The sequence below is a fragment of the Cydia fagiglandana genome, chromosome 2 (assembly GCF_963556715.1).
Source record: "Cydia fagiglandana chromosome 2, ilCydFagi1.1, whole genome shotgun sequence".
Lineage (NCBI taxonomy): Eukaryota > Metazoa > Arthropoda > Insecta > Lepidoptera > Tortricidae > Cydia > Cydia fagiglandana.
Window position 1 is genome coordinate 21,453,853 of NC_085933.1, and position 24,689 is coordinate 21,478,541.

The 24,689-nt window shown below is 37.2% G+C and overlaps 2 protein-coding genes across 2 annotated transcripts in view; one reads left to right on the forward strand and one right to left on the reverse strand.

The window, feature by feature from the left end:
- Positions 1-4,120: 4,120 nt before the first annotated feature.
- On the forward strand, positions 4,121-7,400 carry LOC134678392 (chitin deacetylase 7-like). The gene is made up of 6 exons (XM_063536957.1): positions 4,121-4,282; positions 4,742-5,054; positions 5,502-5,769; positions 6,040-6,226; positions 6,791-6,931; positions 7,295-7,400. Exons 1-6 carry the CDS (start codon positions 4,121-4,123, stop codon positions 7,367-7,369), a joined length of 1,146 nt encoding a protein of 381 aa, XP_063393027.1. The 3' UTR covers positions 7,370-7,400.
- A 13,572-nt stretch (positions 7,401-20,972) lies between these two features.
- LOC134678683 (protein Wnt-4-like) overlaps positions 20,973-24,689 on the reverse strand; it is a 97,871-nt gene continuing 94,154 nt past the window's right edge. Inside the window, exons 7-8 of the mRNA XM_063537338.1 lie at positions 21,841-21,968; positions 20,973-21,174 (exon numbers count right to left, since the gene is read on the reverse strand). Coding sequence (XP_063393408.1) covers positions 20,973-21,174; positions 21,841-21,968 — 330 coding nt within the window. The remainder of the gene's footprint in view (positions 21,175-21,840; positions 21,969-24,689) is intronic.

Below are 24,689 nucleotides of genomic sequence, written 5' to 3' on the forward strand. Positions count from 1 at the left end.
TCTAATCTGACTGCGTTTACATCAGGGAAGAGCAAGTCTAGGGAATCTCCACATTATTTCTAATTTGACTGCGTTTACATCAGGGAAGAGCAAGTCTAGGAAATCTCCACTTTATTTCTAATCTGACTGCGTTTACATCAGGGAAGAGCAAGTTTAGGGAATCTCCACTTAATTTCTATTTTGGCTGCGTTTACATCAGGGAAGAGCAAGACTAGGGAATCTCCACTTTATTTCATCTATGCATGGGTAGTACCTATGGTCTTTTATAGACTGCACATAAATTCTGCAATCAAACACTGATTAATTTGTTCTCTCATGTTTATGGTTTTAAAATTTTCCGAAACTACTACGCCCAATTTTTTTTATGTGTCACACACATAATTTATCTCTAAATATGGCGCGAAATTAAAATTTTCTATAAGTAGTCAACTGATTGCGCCTACATTTATTAATTTACCTCGTATTTGAGGTACGGAACCCTAGTACCTCAAAAGGAAAAAACGGAACCCTTATAGGATCACTCGTGCGCCTGTCTGTCTGTCCGTCCGTCACAGCCTATTTTCTCCGAAACTACTGGACTAATTAAGTTGAAATTTGATACACATATGTATGTTTGTGATCCAAAGACGGACATGTAACGTAAACAAATAAACTTTAAACATGGAGGCCGCTTTTGGGGGGTACCTAAATGAGAAAATTAAAAAATAAAGTTTTTCAATCTTTATCGTGTTATACACCGTGAAATTTTAGTGGTTGTTTTCCCGCAACGAAATGATTCTGCTATCGATATACAGTCGATGTGTAATCTTTTTTTTAAATAATGTTAAGAAATGCCAGATTTATAAATGTGTCGAACGAAACTCGAAAGTGACCTAACACCAGTAGTAGCACTGCAGTAGTACCTACAGTTGCCTCCAGAAACTCGCGAACTAAATTGACATGAGTTTGACAAATAAAATGATACCAGGAATAGCAAAGAAAAAATAGTCAGGGGTATATGTCGATAAAATGATATCGATAAGTAAGATGCACTTACTACCCATGTGATAAATGTGATAATTAATTATAAAGGGGTCACAAACGATTTCGACTTGTATGAATGTGACGAGAAAAGTGGTTGATTCGATTGTAAGATTGTGACGTTACCAATCAAATCAGGAGGTGCGGATGTGAAACTGACAAATTTCAATGTTAAGACGAAACAGGAGCTGATTTTAGGTAAATATACACATCTCGCTAACGGAAGCGGCTCCTATAACTAGTGCGATAAGAACAAGGCGAAAAATCCTTCTTAAAAATCTCTAAAATCGAGGTTTTGTACTCGAGTGTTTCCTCCTCCAAAACTTAACCAATCGTAACCAAATTTGGAAATCTAAATGATTATGAAATTATCTGTGCCGGACCGTTTTACTTTTTTGGCTAATTGATATCCGTTTTGAATACTACGTCTCTCATTGCGGCATAGTCAAAGAGTCCATTTTTGAAAGGCTCTAGCGCCTTAAAAAACAAAAATATCAAAAAAAAGCAAAACGGTCCGACAAATCATTGCTCTAGCATCAAAACCCACGGAGGAAACAGTCGAGTACGTATGTATGGAGATATGACCACTCCTGTTGGCTCTTAATATGCAGGTTTGGGGGCAAGTTGTTTATATCAAGAGCTCGCGGTTGTCGCCATAAATCTAAAATTGGTGATTTAATTTTATACAATGTGACCGGTAGATGAGATTGGTCGATAATTAAAGTTAGACCAAGAAAAGTCTGCAGCGATTTTGATAGCCCACGCAGTGCAACTGTTATTTAATACGTCATAATTTCATAGAATTTTGACGTATAAAATAATACTTACACTGCGTGTGCTATTAAAATCGCTGCAGACTTTTTTGGTCTAACTGTATTTAAATTCTGACCTAATTTTATTTTCCCTTCTGGGTCGGCCTTATTTGTATTTTGAGCCAAAATCACTGTTTCTATGTTATCACCTACAACTTGTTACTCTAGCTGTAAGTTTTCCTAGCAAATAAAATAAAATAAATATAATAAAATATTTATTTAGTTACCTACAATATGTTTATCCAGTATTTATTACTATAAAATTGCACAATTTTCGAAATACCAAGTAACATTTGTAAAATAATTTAAATTACTTAAAGATACATTTTAACTGACCGCGCAACAGTAGCGCCGCTAGCGGTGGATTCTCGCGATATTCTCTAATTCAAACTTTTTTGAAAATATCGATACGAACAGCACTGGCCAAACTGTGGTATCATTTGTGCATATTGACCTGTCAATTTAGTTCGCGAGTTTCTGGAGGCAACCTTACCTAATTCTTTTGAGTGAATGAAACAAAATAACCTAAAAAGTAGTTCCATTTATTTTTCCTTCACACATTTTACGTGCAGTTAGTTTGCAGATCCTTAAAAGTAAACATAACAAGTTAAGATCAAGCTTTTAATGATCAAAAACTTAAACAAACACTTAAACTTCCCGATACCGCAATAATTGTTCGAACTGCAATCCGCCACGTTCAATACACAATCACCTCTGCCCTGTGCATGTCCTGGCGTTTGAAACTGCCCGTGGTCAAGCAGCCGCTGTGTTGCGGCGACAATTGTTCGTCCGTGTGGAACTTGGGGGTTTAAAATCCCCCGAAGACGCAGCGACTGTAAATGGTCCGATCCGCGTAAAGTCGCCGAGCGGCGTGGGAGTCGTAGTTAGCCCTAGCGTACAGCTGCACCATCGCGACGTACTCTAAATTAGAATATTCGTAATATCGATCCATTTTACTAGAAATAGCAGTGATGACATTGACAGGATCTGTTATCACATTACTCATGACATTAGTTTAATAAGCAAAGAGGATGTAATTATTCGATTTACCAAAGTTGACACAACGTAATGGCAATCATCAAACTAATAAAAAGGTTTTATTTCAACTGTTAATCGTGAAGGAACAGTCTAAGTAAATTTGAATTTCAGTTTCAGTACAGATATTTCAGTTGTCAAACAGTAAAGCACTCTATACACAGTTTAAAAAAGTAACATGTGCTTGTTTATTTGTTTATCTGTTTGACAATATCGGGAACTGTCGTCGACTTGCAGTTTTAGTGCGTTACTATTGTTTTTCGCTTGTTCGAGTTTAGGTTTTTTTTTTTGTAATTTTTTTTATTGGAAAACTGTTTATTTAAAAGTTTGTCTATCATAATTCGAAAGTACTACCGATAGCAAATCGCCCTGCCGCGGGAAAACAACCACTAAAATTTCACGGTGTATATCAAATGAAAGAGCTCAATTTGAGAATTTCAAATATATATTTTTTATAATTTTAGAATTTAGAGTTTAGAAGTAATTCAAGAAAATAGGCAAATAATTACCATTCCCCCCCCTTTATCTCCGTAACTACTGGGTCTAAAATTTTGAAAAAAATATATATTAAATAGGTCTTTACCTATAGATAACAGGAAAACCTATTAGAAATGTGTAGTCAAGTGTGCCCCGGGACCCGGGTATGTCCTTAAACTACGTCCAAGACCGCCGGTGGACGGGCAACAGCGTCCCTCAAATTCGGTGTACTCGAACGCGCATTCACCCCCCATCATGCAGAATGGAGGTCCAAGTGGGAGGCCTATGTTCAGCAGTGGACGTCTTATGGCTGAGATGAGTCAAGTGAGTGAGTGGGACTATAATTGCTTAGTTTTTGATCCGACCCCTACGGGTTTTTAAAAGGCAATCCACTCGCGTCGCGTTTCACATATAAAAAATACATTGTTAAAAATTGAGTAATGTACGGAACCCTTGGAACGCGAGTCCGACTCGCACTTGGCCGGTTTTTCTACTAACAAAGTGGGTGTGCCAGAGTATATGTACGAAACACTGGGTCACTAGCCCAACTCACCCACAGCCAGTTTATTTTTTACATCAATCGTATTTACCGCTGAAACAGCCACCACACATAAAATGACTGAATAGAGATATCAGCACAATCGTGCGAAATCACAGCACTAATCGCTATTCATATCTTAATTTTGATAAACATACTGTCAATAGGTGCACCCGCTGATAATATATAGCCACATTATATAAGTTTGAACACTAGGTCATATTGTTAGTCTAGCAAAATGAAGCGGTTGCTCTTTCTAGCGTTGTTGGCGGTTGTGTGGGCTCAAGAGGACGTGCTGCCTCTGGCGGAGCCTTGTGACCCCGAGGCTTGCCAGCTGCCCGCCTGCAGGTGTTCTGGCACTGACATTCCCGGTGGACTTGAACCGCGGCATACGCCACAAGTAAGTAGCTCTTTAAATGCTCACTATATTGCCTCCAAAGGGTGTTTTTCACCCCCAGGGGGCAACAGAGGGATGAAACTTTGTGGAGGCTATTAACTCTTCAAAAGGCATCGTTTCATTATAGTTTTAACCAAAAACGCTGGGGGCAATTTTTCAAAGGCTATCCTGCTATTACCTTTTAAATATTTACATTCCGGAATATAAATAAATTAACCATTTTTCTCTCAGATCTAAGAAATCATTTAATCGTCAATCATTTTGGCCATTTCGCTATCGAAGTTATAAGTATCATAAAGCGTATATTTGAAAGGCTCATTAAAAAAACTAATGTACCTACCTACATACAATTGATTCATACTCAATCCTGATTTTCTTCAATACCAAGAAGTAAGGTCTCTATGTCTTTTGGTACCTTTATCAATATGACTTACTTTTCATACTTCATCATATTTTTTTTAGATGGTCACGGTAACCTTTGATGATGGCGTGAACGTCGTCAACATCCAAACCTATCGCAACCTTGTTTACGGTCGTCGCAACAGCAATGGCTGTCCCGCCGGCACTACCTACTACATCAACCACGAATATACTGACTACACCATCGTGAATGAGTTGTATAACCAAGGTTTTGAGATCGCACTCCACTCCGTAAGCCACCAAACCCCTGACACCTATTGGAAGGAAGCTACCTACGATGACATGAAGTTGGAATTTGCAGATCAGAAGATTCAAATGTCTCATTTCGCTAATATTCCAATTGATACGCTTAAAGGTAAGCATCAGCTTAATCCTAAAATTTTTTAAATCAAAATAAAAAATATTTAAATTTTGGTTAAGCTTAAGTTTAAGTTTTAGCTAGTGATAAGACAAAAATTAAATATCAATACAGCCTCGAGCACGGCCTTTTTCTTTATATGTATTTACTGTATTTAGTAAATAACAAGTTCCAATTCGTAGTTTACTTTATTGGTTTTATTTAAGTGCACTTGTACTTGTCTTCGTTTTTGTAATACTTAAAATTATTTCCTACAGCAGATGTCGTATTATGTGTAGGTCATATCATGCCTGTCCTATTATAGTTAAGTTACTCCGTTGTAAGTAACTTAATTAGCACTCTGATAAAAGTATATCCAAGCTTTATCGACTAATAAGTCGTAATTCTTATATGCGAACCCAACATTATGATTGATATTAACTAATATTGCTTCTCCATTTCCAGGTATCCGCATCCCATTCTTGCAGATGAATGGAAACGCTTCCTTTCAAGTCATGGCCGACTACGGACTCGAGTACGACTGCTCTATGCCTACCGTCAACCAGATAAACCCTGGCCTGTGGCCGTACACACTCGACTACGCCTCTACCCAGGATTGCGTTATTCCCGAATGCCCCACTGCATCTATTCCTGGAGTGTGGGTTCTGCCTATGGTCAGTTGGGTCGATTTGGGCGGGTTCACTTGCTCGATGGTTGACTCTTGCTTCAGTGTGTAAGTACTACTTGGATACCTTTGACTATCTATTGCATCTTGTTGGTTTGCGCCAATAACTGTAAATAAAGATTTTTATCAAGAGTATTCATAAATCTTCTACCTGATATTAATAATATTTTTATTGAAATATTAAGGTAAAAAAAACTTAAATTGTACCACATCCTAATATATAGTAATTAGATGCCGATGAGTGTGTTGATTTATAGCAAATTTCTATTCAGTAAAAAATCTTTGAAACTATTATGGTTTAACATTTTTCTGTAACAGACCTACCCTGACTGATGAAGACGCCTGGTTCGAGTTCATAGTAACCAATTTCGAGAGGCACTACTTGGGCAACCGCGCGCCTTTCGGCTTCTACATCCACGAGTGGTACGTCGCAAGTTACCCCGCCGTCTACAGGGCTTTGGAAAGATTCTTAGACATGGTCAACAACCTTCCTGATGCTTTTATGGTAAAGATCATCATTAATAATAAAACTTTCGTGAGCCGACCAGACGTACAGACTTAATTTAATATATTTAAAACGTTTTTTAATCGCAAAACGTGGGTGACTCATTTTTAATATATTTAATAAGATTATTAGTCTTAGCATGAATTAATTATAATATGTGCACTTGCGCTTCATACTGCTGAGATTTATATGGACGTTTAATATTAATAAATCATTTATTTCCATTTATTGGCTAACTTGATTGACATACCTAAACTATTACGATTGTATTAACCTCTTCAGCCATAAAATTTCAATCAGATATTTAGTACTTCATTTAAGCTTCATATTCAAAACAAAAATTAGTTATCTTATAAAGTGCCCAATCTGAGACTTTTTTGCTACTTGGAATGTTAAATCTCAAACCTAACAGTGCAGTAGTTTTTCCGAAATGTGTACCACAAGAATACATAGTAGTCGAATAGTGATGAATAACATCATAGAGTTAATGTTATACTCGTATCTAACTACAATTTGATTAGTTTAGATTTAGACAACGATATTATATTTTCCTGGTAATTCTAGGTAAACTCGGCTGAAGTGATCGATTGGGTAAAGGATCCTGTGCCAGTTGATGAATACAGAAGCCGGCCATGCCGGACATGGGAGTTCGCCCCATGCCCGCATCAGAGCTGTGGCCCTCTGACCTCAGACCATAACGAATGGGTGAGTAGCTTGCTTTACATGTAAATGCACCACGATGGAGATAGATTTGGGATAATACCGAGCGCACTTTTTGGTATATTAACATGTACCTACATACATACAAACAAATAATCACGACTTTTTCCCGGAGGAGTAGGCAAAGACCACGGATTTCCACTTGTTACAATCCTGACATACCTCTTTCGCTTCCTTCACTTTCATAACATTCCTCATACACTCTCGCCGGATATTAATACCTAATACTTGGATAATAAATGTTGTCTTTGATTATTGATTATAAATTGTCTTTGATTATAACATTTTAATGTTCTTATTCATAAATGTAATAATATAACTTGTTATAAATTTTCTTCTTGTTTTCAGGGTGCATACTGGATGCAGGTCTGTGCCGCGTGTCCAAACACATACCCATGGTTGGGAAACCCTTTGGGTCAATAGTGAACTTACAAGTTCTCTCGAAACAAGAAGAGAAAAATAAGCGAGAATGGGGAACAGCGTAAAAAAATAAAAGTTTAAGAAACCACCTACAAGTCAAACTTTTCAAGCTTATCAAAGTTATCAGGAAAATTAATTTAAAAGTATTTATTAAAATAAATTACCACTGAAAAATTAGACGACAATCTTTTTTTAACTTTTACCCAGATTACCTAATTTTGTCGATCTCTCTGTCGATCTGACCAAAATTTTCGGGTTAAAGATTTTTTTTATTTTCTCAAAAAGAAATTTACATTTCATTTATATGAGAAACATTTTTATATAACATTTGATGAATAGGTACATAAAATTCATATTATTTATACATTGCGCAGATAAAGTATTAAAATTTTACAATATTTAATGTTTGCTTCGACAAACATGCATTATTATAATACGATAATTGAAAGCAATAGTCAAAGTCAAAGTCAAAAATACTTTATTCATGTAGGCCTAGTAACAAGCACTTATGAACGTTTTACATAATAATATATTATCTTAAGCTAATTATCAGAGCAATTTATTGAAGTTAATATTATTCCATAGTAATATTGGATTATTAATATTATTATACAGATCAAATTTAATACTAAGAATTTCACAAAAAGATCGTCAAACATAAAAAAAAATTGTATAAAAAATACTAGTCTAGAATGTTTCTAGAATAAAATCTAAATGTCAATAACAAATGTCAATAAAACTTAACAAAGAAGTACATACATTGAATTATCTATTTCGAGTCACCATTAATCCCACGTTGTTTTATCACTCATGTAGTCTTGTGTGGTATAATAAGCTTTAGAAATAAGTTTACGCTTTACATAATTTTTAAATTTATTAATTGATAATTCAGTAATATGGTTTGGAAGTTTATTATAAAATCTTACACAATTACCCATGAATGATTTTTTAATTTTATGGAGCCGTGTGAAGGGCACTGCGAGCTTATGTTTATTTCTAGTATTAATATTATGAATGTCACAATTTTTCCTAAAATTAACAATATTTTTATGTACATACAGAATATTCTCATAAATATATTGACAGTGCACTGTCATTATGTCAATTTCCTTGAATTTATCTCTAAGTGAGTCTCTATGGTTCAATTTATATATTGCTCGAATAGCCCGCTTCTGCAGAACAAAAATGGTATTTATCTCTGAAGCACCGCCCCACAGTAAAATACCATATGCCATAATGCTATGGAAGTAACTAAAATATACTAATCGAGCTGTTTTCACATCAGTTAACTGACGGATTTTGCTCACTGCAAAAGCTGCAGAACTCAGTCTACTCGAAAGAGTAGCAATATGGGGACCCCACTGAAGTTTAGAATCTAAAGTTATACCAAGAAAAACTGTACTATCAACTAATTCCAATTCCTCATCCTTCACAATGACACTTGTTTGCACATGCCTTACGTTACTACTAGTGACAAACTGAATACATTTAGTCTTTTTCTCATTTAACAATAAATTATTAACATTGAACCAATTTACTACCTTTGAAATAGCATCGTTTACATCATTGTACGCTTGTTGCTGTCGTTTGACTTTGAAAATAAGTGAGGTGTCGTCTGCAAACAATACTATGTCATGGTGGGTCTTTACAAGGAATGGCAAGTCATTTATGTAGATAAGGAATAGGAAAGGCCCCAATATTGACCCCTGTGGTACACCCATAGAGACCAATGACCCCGGTGATCGCTGTCCACTCACATCGACCCTTTGTATTCTACCATTTAAGTAGGACTTAAGTAAATTCAGTGCCGATCCTCTAACTCCATAATAGTGTAGTTTCCTGATCAATGTTTCATGACAAACGCAGTCGAACGCCTTAGATAAATCACAGAAGACACCTAAAGCATCTCGTGACTCCTCCCAGGCATCGAAAATATGCTTAATTAGCTCAACACCAGCATCGGTTGTTGAGCGACCCCGTGTGAAACCAAACTGCTTATTATGCATTAAATTATTGCCGTTAAAATGTCGTACTAATTGTGAAAGAACTAATTTTTCAAAAATCTTGCTGAATGTTGGTAGCACAGATATCGGTCTAAAGTTAGTGGGGTCAGAGCTGCTACCAGATTTAAACAAAGGAGTTATTTTACTATGTTTCATTAAATCAGGAAACTCGCCGCAATCGACACTGTTGTTAAATATAACTACCAAGTCAGGCGCTACAATTTCTACTAAGGATTTGACAGCATGGACAGAGACTCCCCAGAGGTCATTCGTTTTTTTGACATTAATTGATTTAAACGCCTTTATTACATCTGAGGTACAAACATGTTCAAAATGAAGGTCTCTACAACACTCTGGAGCGTTATCTTTTAATAATGTAACAGCAGATGAGGGTGATGAATTTAAATCCTTAGTTGTGGATACTGGTACCTCGGTGAAAAATTTTTCAAATTCAGTAGCTACTTCTAAATTGGAATCTATAATTTTGTTATCAATATTTAGTTTCAGTTCTTTCATTGTGTGTTTCGAGCGACCAGTCTCCACATTAATAACTTTCCAAGTTGCTTTAATAATGTCCGGACTATTTTTAATTTTCTGACTTAGATAATTCCGCTTAGCTATATGATAATCTATTTTAAACTTCTTCGAATATTCCTTGACATGTTCTTTAAATTCATCACTCGTATTAAACCGCCGTTCCTCATACAAAGCATACAGTTCACGTCTCCGTTGATGTAAGTCCGCAGTAGCCCACTCACTAAAAACAGATGCACCACTAACTACGACCGATTTTGAAGTAAATATCGCGTTATAATGTTCCATAAAAGTGTGAAAGAATGAATTATACATACTATTAGGACTCATATCGGAAGACAAAAAGGGTAGCGCCTGAACTAGACTTTGCTTCATTCTTTCCACGCTGTCCGAGGTTACTGGTACAAAAGTAATTTGTTTTCTCAATGTATTTTTCCTTAAGGCCTCAAATACCATTAATTGGCCTAAGTGGTCTGATTCTAAATTGCTGATAACTTTTTTAGTAATAGGAAAAATATCACTGAAAATATTATCTATACAGGTGGCACTAGTAGCAGTCACTCTAGTAGGCTCCATAAACATGTGGTTGAGATTAAACGATTTGAAAAGATTCAACAATCTACAAGACATTGTTGAATGTTCCAAAATATTTATATTAAAGTCGCCGCATATAAGTAATTTCTTACTAGAAGGTGATAGTTTAAGTAGGACAGATTCCATTGTTCTTTCAAATATTTCAAAATTACTTAATGGCGGCCTATACACACAGACAACAATAAATTGCTCCAATTCTACTGCACTTAGTTCTATAGTCCGTTCAACAGACATGGATACAATGTCCTTACGTTCCTTAGATTTTAACTGACTATTTAAAATAATTAATGACCCACCATGTATGGAACTAAGTCTGGTGAACGAACTTCCCACCTGGTGATTATTAAATTGAGGCATTAATTCATTATTATTTAACCAGTGTTCAGTAACGCATAAAATATCAATATTGAAATCATTCAAAAAAAGTTCAATCTGTAAATCTTTTCCTCTAATACATTGAATATTTTGATGCACCAGGTGGATATACTTTCCATTTTTGCAGTATTTTTCATTATATTTATTTAATTCTAAATTGCCAGAGACAGAATCCTTTGTCTTAACAGCTAGTTTAAATCAATTAAATCATTGGTTATGACTGGAACCAATTCCAAGTTCATGCTAGGCTGCTCAATAGGAGCAGAATTATCTGCCAAATTCTTGGCAGAAATGTCAAGTAAATAGGATAGCGATAAAGCTATTTGTCTTTTGTAATAATTTGAAAGGCAACACTTGCCTTTACTCAAAAACACCATAGGCATATGGTATTTACTAACAAATTTGTTAATGTCAATTATGCTAAACTTACTACTATATGTACAAAGATTATATAGAGATATATTTAACTTATGTCTAGTGTTGTTTTCTGCCTCTGACATTTGCTCACAATAGGGGAACGTGAAAAAAATAATTTCATGCACTGCAAGTGAGTTTAACACGTTCGCTGCGGGACCAAAACTGGCGGTTTTTTATATGGTGCGTTAACTGGCCGATTGGCCTGGTGCTTAGACTCTCCGCCGCGGCGATATGAGGCTTATTGACCTAGTAAGGTATCGACCGATATAAATGACTATAACTAAGCGAAAACGTAAAAAAATGGATACCTACCTATCAATATCGATAGTCGACGAGTTGGTGGTCATAGTGCTGGCTTCGCCCCGGGTTCCTACTATTTACTTGAGAGATATATGCCAAAGTATATGTAAGGTCTTGTAACCCGAAACCGCACCGAATTACAGGTTTATTCCAGGAAGTATTAGTGTTGGGAAATAAGTTATCGACATAATATTTTTAATATCAAGGATTGGTGATATTAATTTCGGAGCGATTTTGCTGCGAGTCATTCTTTTTTAAATCATTTTTCACAAACACCTTTCTCCACTTTGATTTGTCTGTATCAGAATGTTCACTTTCAAGGTTTCTATCTTGCTGAAACGATAGTTCCAGTATTTTTCTACATCGTTTATTTGGCCGAGACATAATACACAATTAAACTTCAATAACACCATGTAAAAACGTAAACAAACACTCGAATAATGCACTATCGTATTTACGTCTGTTCCCGCTAATTACGACACAACACTAATCGTAAGTAAGTAATTCCATCACCTATAACAGTGCGGGAAGGGGTGGAGTGACCTTGTGTTCTATGACAGGCCTTCCGGCCCGTTACCCGCAAGGAATCGAAAAAAGAATTACTTAGTGCGTTATCAGGCCGGAAAGCCTTAGCACAATTTTCATGCTTTTTTGAGTAGCCCTTAAGGTCGTGAACTCAAACCTATACTTGTCTCTTTGGTACATACAGAAATGCTCCTTATACAGCCGCCGCACCAGGGGAAGTTCACCGTTTCTCGCCTCCGCACAGAGTGGGAGTACATGCATCGGGTTTTTAAGCCTTATATCGCAGCGAACGTGTTAACTGTTCAAAGTATTTAACTAAATTATTTTTGTTCACATTACCCCTATTCCCCATAAGAATAAGCAGTGTTGTCTTAGAATTAATATTACTGTCATTTAAAATTTGTTTTATGATATTTTCAAAGCTACTGTGAGGCAGGCAATTGCTGATTGTACTAAGTCCCTTTAGGTAAAAGTTTAAAAATGAGCTCATATTGCTTCCAATTTCATCAGAATACATAATAACATTAGGTTTAGGTGTGCTTTGTTGTGTAGTGTGGAAGGAGCTATTATCATTTACATGCTGTTGTGGTAATAAATATTATAGATCTATTTCTAAGTACTAATACTATTTCTAAGCATGCAGTGTCACTAAAATTACATGTTTTGTAATTAAAGGAATTATCATAAATAACTATAAGATCGAGGGATCCAGAAATTACACATTTAAAATTTTGCAGGTTATATTAGATTCACTCAAGTCAAGAGAAATGAAAACGTAAACTATTATTTTATTAATCTTAAAAAAACTGGATGTTGTTTGTTCATTGGCAGTTTTATTCCACTTCTATTGTTTATTAATTCTTAGTTTCCTACATAATAATATGTACCTATGAATGCAAAGTCCTTTCTTCCGGTTAAGACTGTACTGTACATTAAGCTTACGAGCCGGTCTATAGTAGTAGTTATTTTGTTTGTAAAATGTGTATACGAGAAGGTACATGACATTTTAAAAATATTTGCTACTTCTGCACATATTACTATATTTATTTTCTACCTTGATAAAGGAAACCCGTGTCCGTAATCCTGAATTTCAGGCTAGGATAAAGACAAGATACCCTTTCAATTCTTTTTAATACAGTTGCTCAAAAAGTGCTACTTTACGTAGCTGTTTAGCGTGCGGAAAGTTGGTTATCTCGAACTAGTGCTTTTTACTTTTCCAATTTTTTTAAATTTATACTTGTTCCAATTCACGACTACTTATTGATGAGTGTTAATATTAGTTTCCTTTAAACGTCGTAATCAGCATAAAAACCTACTGTTAATGTAAGAATACGAAAAATATTACATATTTCATATTTAATTACTTACCTCTTCATCATTATAACACGTTTATTTTTTAATATTCAATATTGAAAATTCCGTTCTTAATAAGTTGACTGAATGGAACGGAATAGCTGCCAAACGCCCATAGATATAATATACTTAAAGACGACGTCTAACCGAGCTGTCACTGTTACCACTTTTGTTTAGTGTACGATTAACAATGTTTTTCTTATTTTTTCGCAACTGTATTAAAAAACGTCGTTCGATACACGTGCGGAAATGTCATCGAGATATCTTGCCACTCGCCTGCGGCTCGTGGCAAGATATCTCGGTACTCGTGAAGTAATGACATACCTTCCGCACTAGCATCGAAATGTACTATTTTAGTGTTCCGTACAAAACTTTGTTTACGGAACACTTATGGGATCACTTCGGTCTTGCAAATCAGTTAAATACGTTTTTCTCAGAGACCGTTTGACATATTTAAAGCTAATATGACTAATTATTGTTGTTGAAAATTCTGGTCTAGAAATGAATATCTACTATATCTTTAAAGAAATTCCGATAAATTACTTATCAAAAAGTAGAAGCAAAATCAAATGTCCGATAAGGACCTTGATTTCTGTGCAGTGAACTGAACATAATTTACGTATATACACCGTTTGATAACGACTAAAGATAACAATCTAAATTACTTCTAGGAAAGAAAGCTGTCAAATGAATTAAATAAAAATAAAATTTATTACGTCATTTGTTATTTCTTTTTTTTTTATGAATGGGCTTACTCATGGCCACAGACTAGCCGAGGCGTAGACGTGGCCTACGATGGAGCGAGCTCGCCCAGAAGGTGCCTGTTCACTCTTGATTTGAAGGTTGCCGGGTTATAAGAACACGGAAATATAGACGCCGGCAGGGAATTCCATTCCTTGGCAGTGCGCATAAGGAAAGTAGAAGCAAAGCGCTTCGTGCGAATTGGTGGAATATCTACCATGTAGGTAAGGATGGAAACCGGCCGTGCGTCTAAAAGTCCGATGGTAGAATGGGGACGGTGGAATAAGCTCGTGTAGCTCTTGGGCACACTCCCCGAAGTGCAGCCTGTAGAATACCGACAGGCTGGCGACTTTCCGCCGATGGGCCAAAGACTGAAGCTTAGCCGTTAGCTTCTTGTCGCCAATCATCCTCCTGGCTCTGCGCTCCACTGAGTCCAAAGCGGCGAGTTGGTATTTAGCTGAGCCATCCCACAGGTGGCTGCAATACTCCATACACGACCGGACTTGAGCTTTGTAAAGTGTTAGAAGCTGTCCAGGTGTGAAGTATCGCTTCACCTTATTTAGGACGCCCAGCTTTCTGGCCGCAGTTTGTGCTTTAGACTCAATGAAACTGCCGAAGCTGAGGACTGAACTCAGCTCCATGCCGAGGAGTTCCAGGCTGTCGGCAATAGGTACAGATGCACCCCGGAAAGAAGGAGTCAGGTCGAATGGACTCCGTTTTGTGGAAAATAGACACGTCTGCGTTTTGGAGGCATTGAACGTGACCAGATTGTCATCACCCCACTGGGAAACGAGACTAAGGGTCAAGTTCATTCGCTCAACCATGGCCTCTCTCTGTGAACGTATATCCTCCCTGCTGTCCCCTGCACTAGCCAAATATCTCTCAACAACCGTACTGTCATCTGCATAACCTACAATGCTGGGTTGCAGCATGTCGTTAATGTGGAGCAGGAAAAGGGTTGCGGAGAGAACTGACCCCTGAGGAACACCGGCGTCAATGGCCATGAGGTCCGAAGAGCAGCCATCAATAACTACTCTGATCGACCGTTCACTCAAGAAATCAGATAGCCAGCTACAAAAGTCAGCAGGGATGCCGTATGCAGGAAGCTTGCTAAGGAGACTTGCGTGCCAAACCCTCTTGTTAAAATTTCTTGTTTAAAGTGACATAATCGCAATTGAGATGCAACGAGTGTGCAATTTTATTAGTCGGAATCTAGATATTGGCCATAAGGGAGGGGATTAGGGCCATATGTACTGTAAAACGTTGTACGATACACGTGCGAATAGGTAATTAGCAACTCGAATTTCCTCTTTTCCGCACTTGTATCGTAAATAACTATTACTTGAAAGATAAGTAGGTATATTTGTGAAGTAAGGTACCTGCTTTGTGTTATCGCCGCCCCACCCGCAATTATCGTTAATAATTAATAAATTATCAGTTTATCGACTTATCCGGAAGAGATTTGATAGCATATCCCGGCTCACGGGTTGCGGCCAATGAATACTTCAGATACCTTAAGGCCCCAGTACACAATGGGCCATCGCCGGCCACTCCAAGGGAGGCAGCCATGCAGTAGAATGAGATAGCAATATCACTTGCTCCCTCTAACGCATAAATGCGTCCCATGGAGTGGCCGGCAATGGCCCATTGTGTACCGGCTTTGGCCTTTACAGTGGCTGGTAGCGGAAGAAACCTGTGTTCTACGCTATCCTGCACTCAAATAATTTTAAACCTAGCAATTCATATATGTATGTATAATATCATAATAGGTTATAGCCAGTATAGTAATGTTCAAGCTTGGAGTCTTGAGTATTAAATAAAAATCACAGATACTTAAAAAAGCTTCTATAGTCGCACCAAGAAAAGTCTGCAGCGAATTTGATAGTCCACGCAGTGTAAGTGTTATTTATACGTCATAATTTCATAGAAGTTTGACGTTTAAAATGACACTTATTATCATAGTACCTACGGATAGGGTATGGACGTGAGCCACCTAAGGTCGCACCAGAGAGGGGACCAGTTACATTCGAACCCACCAAAAACATAAATGTAAAAAAGGAGAGCCAAGTTCAATACAAAAATTATGCTTGGCTGTGGGGCTCGCCGCAAAAAGAATGAAGATCTAAATGAGTGCCACTGCCAAGTTCTATGCAAAATCCAAATATGTATTTATTGGAACAAAATAACATTATAAACAAGCATTAAACTCTATTTCTTTGCTTTATTGGATACCTATAACAATTGCTGTTATTTAAAAAAATGTGAGATCTTAAAGTAGGTTAGATTTGGCTTGGCCAGGTTTTATCAGAATTACAATATATATAAAATGATTGATATAATGAAAACTGGCCAAGTCAAATCTAACCTACTTTAAGATCTCACATTTTTTTAAATAACAGCAATTGTTATAGGTATCCAATAAAGCAAAGAAATAGAGTTTAATACTTGTTTATAATGTTATTTTGTTCCAATAAATACATATTTGGATTTTGCATAGAACTTGGCAGTGGCACTCATTTAGATCTTCATTCTTTTTGCGGCGAGCCCCACAGCCAAGCATAATTTTTGTATTGAACTTGGCTCTCCTTTTTTACATTTATGTTTTTGGTGGGATATCAATACTTTTTGTAAAGAAAACTAGGCAGGTATTGAGATTTAATGTTTTTTCTTGTGTTTCCGCTGTATGGTTTTTACTTCTGTTCTTTGTATAATTATGTGGTGCCGCGCGCCGCCGACGACACACCGTTGACCGGTTGTTTAGAGCGTATTACAAGTTTTTTGTATGGGGACACCACTTATTTTTTGACTTAACTTTATTTTAATATAGCAAATATAATAATACATATATTGGGGTAGTTTCAAATATCTGCTTGTAACGGTTCCAACGCGACAATAAAAAAATATTTTTTTGTATGGGGACCCCCCCTATTTTTTAACTTTTTTTTATTTTTAGATTTTTCCCTACGCTTACACACAATAACCGAGCTGGATTCCATATTTCATCCTTCTAGGTCATCTGGAAGTAGGTTAGGTTTAGGTACTTATATGTCAGTCCCAATAAAAAATGGTTTTTTTGTATGGGGACCCCCCCTATTTTTAAACTTTATTTTATTTTTAGATTTTTTCCTACGGTTACACACAATAACCGAGCTGGATTCCAAATTTCATCCTTCTAGGTCATCTGGAAGTAGGTTAGGTTTAGGTACTTATATGTCAGTCCCAATAAAAAGTGTTTTTTTTGTATGGGGACCCCCCCTATTTTTTAACTTTATTTTATTTTTAGATTTTTTCCTACGGTTACACACAATAACCAAGCTGGATTCCAAATTTCATCCTTCTAGGTCATCTGGAAGTAGGTTAGGTTTAGGTACTATAAGTCATAAGTCAGTCTTAAAATTTACGACTTTTTGACCTTCATATCTTTATAACCGTTTGAGCTAGCTTCATGAAATTTGGGCTTCTAGATGTCCTTATGGATATAATTAAACACACGTAGTTTTATGTGTTTACGTCAAAGATGTTTTGAGTTATAGAAGGGTCAAAAGTGGCACCAAGTGGTTCGTGTAATATTACACTCGGCGCTGGCTAGCCAGTTCCTTTGCTTGAACTTGGCTTGACACGCTGCCGCGTGTCTAGATAACGCGAGTTAAAAACTGCTTCCAGAGCACAGTATAGTTGCTGAGGCCGAAATCGGTCAGGAAAGCATCATCAATATCATAATGTTTTTTTTTAGATAAGTAACATTTTAACGGCCATGATTTTATCCTTAGGACTTACTTTTCTTTTTCCAAAAATAGGGTAATTCGCCATTAACTGGCCACCCTAAACTAAATATGAACAGAATTCATTTTTGTAAAAGGTGGCTGGCCAGTTATTGAAACCTTATAGGTACTAAAATTAATTCTGTGTATAGAATTCATTTTCAGTTTAGGGTGGCCAGTTATTGGCCGGTGGCCAGTTACTGGCGAATTACCCTAAGTGATTCTTATTAATTATGAATTAAGTCTTCCTTAAAATGAGTCTTCCGTATAACTAAAATAAGACATAAGAAAACTTTTCTAATACATTTATTGTACGCCATTTACATCAAATAGTAACTATTCGCCTACCAATTTTGGGTATAATGTATACAAATGGTTACATCGAGTCTTTGCATTCATTGTTCTTTACCTCTAAACATTAAAGTACAATTACACATCTATGCCCCTTCATTGCAAACTTACTACTAACGACAGATAATCGCATTTTAATATGGAGTCATCAAACTTTCCATATCCTCCTAAGGCCCAAGGTCCTACCCATAGTACTTATTCAGTTTGATGAAATTTAAATCATATTCAATGGGAACAGAGTCTCATTTTGTTTTGTTTCGTTCAATTTTCAAACATAACCAAAATCAACTCTATTCCCTGCACAAAAGGTTCAAATTTCAGTGGCAAATTCTGGATTTGGCATTTATATGGCTGGCCCTTAGAAGGATATTTGAATTAGGCATGTAACTGCTACACTTTTTCCTCATTTGTAAATTAATTAACTTTTATTTTTTAATGCTCAACGGCAAACAAATGTTTCATGACATTAAAATATGGTATAAAATTAAATAAATACCTGAGTATTGCTTAACATATTTTGCTGCTTATGAAGTCATTAATGTGAAACAAAGCCTAGTTTTTATATAAATTTGAAAATATGCCTTAAAGTGACATTCCATTTCCAACTGCAGCTGCAATACTGTTCATTTTACTATGGAAATTGACAATGACAGCGACGCGTTTCCATAGTAAAATGAACAGTATTGCAGCTGCAGTTGGAAATGGAATGTCACTCTTAGTTTCCAATACTAAATTAAATATTTCAGGTCGGAGTTACTAGTAATATAATATCACGTATCATATATATAGTATGAGAGACAAACATACTTAAGACTATTAAGTACCTATTTACAAATTATGAAGTGGACAACATCGATGGATATTAAAATGAATTCGTAGAGAAACATGATAATTTATAGCTTATATTTACTGTAAAGACTGGTACAATACAGCTTAATGAAGATGTAATAAATTATTACCACTAACTTACACTCGATTACGTTATATGTACACAATAGTTACGAATTATCTAGAAAGCGAAACAAAGTAACGCTACTAGAATAGAATTCGATGGCTCGAAAAAAATATTTCGATCATTTGAGGTAGAAATAAAAATTAATCATTACATTTTCCTAAAAGTACGATGACGCTTAAAATTATTATTTACAATTTTATAAAATTAAAATGGTTATCAATATTATTGTAGTACTACTGGCTGGTCCTAACTAGTCCTAAGTTACTACTATGTTTTATAACAAAACATTATTTACAACTTTATACACCAATAACTCTAAAGTAAAATAAATTAAAAGTAATACTGTAAATAATTTTAAAGCTTAAGTTAAAAAATAAACAAATTTTATTCGCTTAAAATAAATCAGTCCATTCACAATAGGTAAGTATATAGAGAATCAAACTTTGTTTAAGTACATACAAACAATGAAATATTCACCAGGTATCATATTTGGCTCTATATTATCGATTGTACGATACTTATAAATGGCAAAATGCGGAAGATACAATAGTTAGTCATACACCTATTTGTTGGATTTGGATTAGGACAATTAAATAGAAAATTTTAGTTCACTGTGTTCCCATAAAACTTCTTTCATTTACTATAATACCGTTTTCAATTATCAAAATTTAGGAATTAATGGCTAAATATTTTAGACACTCAGTTTATCAACCAGTCAGAGACATTGTCTGGTAAATGCTTTTTTATCATTGTAATAAATAAAATACATCGAAACCAAAGCCAACTTTCATTACTTGAACCACCATATGTAAAGACTTTATATCAAGAGAACCTATGTAAGTTTTTGACCGTGCAATTTAAAGCTTCAATAACCTGGTCGGATAATAGAGCATTCTGAATATATTTTCCGGCAATACCTATATACTTCTTCAATTGCAACTTATAAAATTACATTGAAATCAAATGCAAGTCAGAGTTCCAACAAAAACACTCTAGATGTCGATATATCACCCGCAGCCCCACAAGAAACATAGAAATTAAAAAGTCACAACGATATTGTTTAGTGAGATGCGTCTTTAGGTATTTAGAAAAGAGTAAACAAAATATACCTTCAAATGGCTTCTTAAGCCAGTTGAGGGTAGATGAAAACATTACATGATCAAATAATGTAGGTTAAAGTCAGGTCGTTCAGTGACAGAGGTGGTTTTGTATTTAGTTGGTTAATCAATAAATGTCAACTATCCGAAAATGTACAAATTATTTGTTTGTTACTTTTATTGAAGTACCTAAAATACAGAGTTTCTAGTGGCAGGCGAAGCTTTCGACGCTTTGCAACAGGTAGCTACAAGTACATCCGTCCCCCGCCAATTTCGGTGGCTAGCCATAAGCCACGCGTGGCGCTGTCGCCACCTAGCGGCCATATCTGTCCTAATCGTAACAGACGCGTTTTGATACAGAGTGAATCCTCTGTACCTAGTACTATTATTTATTCTGTGCTAGTGGCTCAATTTTCTTGTAGGACTGTAGTGGTAAACAAAGGCGAAAACCTGAGTAAAGCCCGATTTAGATGATGCGAGAACTCGCATGCTAGTTTCATACCATTGCGTGTTTTGATTGGTCGATTGAATTGGACGTAATCCACAGTCCGCAATGTAACTAAAATCGCATGCGAGTTCGCGCGCCGCCTAAATCAGCCTTTAATTGCAGACATGATGATCGCGCTTGTAGCGGCAGAGCTCGCAGTGCACCCGGCAGCACCAGACGAAGCGGCAGCGGCACTTCTCCTCGTGGTCGCGGACGCGCGTCTGGTAGCCGCGCCCGCAGCACAGCAGGCGGCAGCCGTCCAGCCCGGCCGACGTGCGGTTACAAGAGCGCCCGCGCGTGCCGAGGATGCCGAGCCTGAAATATACGGAACAATTGCGTTCAGTCGACCTAGCCATGGTGACAATCGCTTGCGCTTCGCCCTCGAATCACTTTGTGTCTCTCTATCACTCTTCCATCTTAGTGTGACAGTGACAGTTATATTTCGTTCGCTACGCAGAAGAGCACTGGTACCTCGTACCAATGAGTATCAACTGATATTTACTAGTAGCTATTCGGTGAAGGAAAATATCGTGAGGAAACCGGATTAAAATAAAAAGTTGGAAGGTCAGATGGCAGTCTCTTTCGTAAAAACTGGTACCTACGCCAATTCTGGGAATTGCTCAGTAGACCCCGGGCTCATATTATCCGTGGCAAAATTCCGGAACAACGCAAGGAAAATAATGATGACGTACGTAAAAAGCAAGAGAGGCTGTATGTTTTCAGTTTGGTGACAGAAGCCAATCTTTGATTTAAAAAAAACGATAAGTAGGTATCGTAAGAAGTAGTCGAGATGATAAACCATCTCATATAACACAAAATTTAGTTTGAAAACAATAGGAGAGGGCAAGATTGGTGACTATTCTACTAGTTGATCAAGAGAAGGATACTCGTAGCTCTAAAAAAAGGACAGAACAAGGGAAGTGAGTCAATTACTGTAAACAAGAAACACTTGAAATTAAGTTCAACGACTTAGAAACTCACTCATCATTAGGTTCGCAGTAGTCAGGAGAGTCTTCTAAATAAACCAGGTCGGTCTTGTTAGGTTTCTTCATGTCAGCGTGAAGGGGTCGCAGTTTCCTTATGTTTTTTCCTCTTTTTCTTTCAACCACCTGGAAATCATTAAATCTATTTTTAATACCATGGGAAAAAATTGTGTAAATACCGTGTGAAAACCAGGGCAACAAGGTCTTATATTTAAAAGAAAAAAGTTGAGAAATTAACTTGGCTGACTTAGAATAAGGTCTGTGATAAAGAAGATGCGAAGGAAGTTAGGTTAGACCTAGAAAAGTCTGCAACGAATTTGATAGCATACGCAGTGCAAGTGTTACTTACATCATAATTTCATTGAAGTGTGCTATAAAAATATCGTTGCAGACTTTTCTTGGTGTAACTCTAACATAAATGGTGATGTGTTGTGCACCGAGCACGACCCCGACATGCCGTGGCACTTGCACACGCGCTGCATGCAGTAAGTACCTTAACATGTGACGCCCCTTCGTATCTTGTGGTGAGCGCGTCGCCGACGGCGCGGAGCTGCGGCAGGCGGCGCCAGCAGACCCGCACCGAGCACGACCCCGACATGCCGTGGCACTTGCACACGCGCTGCATGCAGTAAGTACCTTAACATGTGACGCCCCTTCGTATCTTGTGGTGAGCGCGTCGCCAACGGCGCGGAGCTGCGGCAGGCGGCGCCAGCAGACCCGCACCGAGCACGACCCCGACATGCCGTGGCACTTGCACACGCGCTGCATGCAGTAAGTACCTTAACATGTGACGCCCCTTCGTATCTTGTGGTGAGCGCGTCGCCGACGGCGCGGAGCTGCGGCAGGCGCACACAGACGAAAAATCAATAAAAGTCGGACAAAACCAAAAAACTTCTAAGTAGCCCCAACAGGCAAAAACCAATCTTAGCGGGTAGTCCAATAAACAGTGCACGCTACTCGCATAATCATTTTCATGTTAGAGTCATCTACGCGACACGTTCTCATTCCAAAGTTCGACTTGTTCAAAGGCGAATATTTTAGTGCTCTGCGAAGTGTTACTTATGTGCTTACTTATTTATCGTTTGCTTTCAGAAAGTTGTGATTTAATGATGGATACCCTTCCAGGAGGTAATAACCTAATTACTAATAGTTACTTTTGATAGCTATGCTTGCTTGTTTATTATAAAAAAAAATAAGTGTAATGTCTTGTATTTTTTGCACATTGTTCAACTTCACCAAGGAGAAAAGTACAACTTCCTGATAGATCCGGTTTTGATATTATCAATTTTAGAAACTACAGAACTTGGGTTTTAACATACAACCATTATTTTATGCGACCTTACGCGACATTTTAACAAAATTTTCATTTTAATCGATGACTAGTTTAATCAAAAATGTGACTAAGCGACATTTTTTTTTAGGCAAATGGCTATGGAAGACACTTTCAAGAGACTTTTAGTGTCTTCCGATCCTTATATAACAGGACTAAGAAAATTGGGTGGTAAAAAGTCGCTTCCCAAGAAGCTTCGCTTTTAGAAGAAGATATTATGATCAAAATTTAATAAAATGTCATAATATAATTGTAATTTTGTTTTTATTAGTTGGCAAACACTAGGGGTGGGTAAAGTTCAACAGCGTCCAGATGGTATTCTCGACTTAGACGGTATGAATTCTCATTTTAGTTACTCTCCTACTACTCTGGACCCATCTGTTAAGCAGAGTACAATTTCATCTCTTTCTGACAGCCCACACCCCAACTCCTCTGTCTTCGACCTGGGTATCATTTCTCCGCAGGAAATACTTTCTATCCTCAAGAATATTAAGACGAAAGCCATTGGTGAGGATAGCCTAAGTCTGGATATGCTCATGCTTGCGGCAGATTACATTGCTCCTGTCCTTTCCCAAATTATAAATTACTCCTTTTCATCCGGTACCTTCCCGTCTATATGGAAACACGCCCATGTAGTCCCACTTCCCAAAACTTCTAATCCAATCTCTTATTCCCACTATCGGCCCATTTCCATCCTTCCAGTTTTATCCAAAATAATTGAACACATCGTAAATCGTCGCCTTTCATCACATCTCAACAGACATAGTATGGTCAATCCTCTCCAATCTGGTTTCCGCCCCGGGCATAGCACTGTCACGGCATTGGTTAAGGTAACCGATGACGTCCGTCTTAATATCGAGGGTGGGAAGCTCACTCTCCTTGTGCTCCTGGACTTTAGTAGTGCCTTCAATAATGTAGATTTTGATATTCTCCTAGGCATACTTAATACGCTTAACCTTTCTCAATCTGCTCTCGATTGGTTTCGAAGCTACCTCTTTGGTAGGCGCCAGCGAGTAAGGGTCGACGACAAGGTCTCCGGGTGGTGTGACCTTACCGCTGGTGTCCCCCAGGGTGGTGTGCTCTCTCCTTTGCTTTTTTCCATCTTTATTGACGGCATTACTAAATCTTTAAGGTCTATTTACCATCTGTACGCAGACGATCTGCAGATTTACGCGGCGGCTAACATTGACGAACTTCCTTCTCTTTTCAATATGATTAATTGCGACCTAAGAGCTATTTGCAACTGGGCTTTGAATTTCGGGTTACAAGTGAACGCTAAAAAATCACAAGCAATTGTAATTGGTAGTCCTCATTTTATCTCCAAACTAGCGGATATGGTGTTACCCGATGTCATCTATGACGGGACTTTGATTCCACTTTCCTCTACTGTCAAGAACTTGGGTGTCATCCTAGACCAGACACTCTCATGGACGCCGCATATATCGGAGATCAGTAGGAAGCTATTTGCTTCGCTGCACTCTCTAAGGCGACTGCAAAACTTTCTTCCTCTTACTACT

Bases quoted from the DNA above. Each gene is read 5' to 3' on its own strand.
- LOC134678392 (XM_063536957.1), top strand. From the start codon at position 4,121: ATGAAGCGGTTGCTCTTTCTAGCGTTGTTGGCGGTTGTGTGGGCTCAA. The intron at 5,770-6,039 runs GTAAGTACTACT...TTTCTGTAACAG, and splicing joins GTTGACTCTTGCTTCAGTGT to ACCTACCCTGACTGATGAAG. The intron at 6,932-7,294 runs GTGAGTAGCTTG...TCTTGTTTTCAG, and splicing joins CCTCAGACCATAACGAATGG to GGTGCATACTGGATGCAGGT.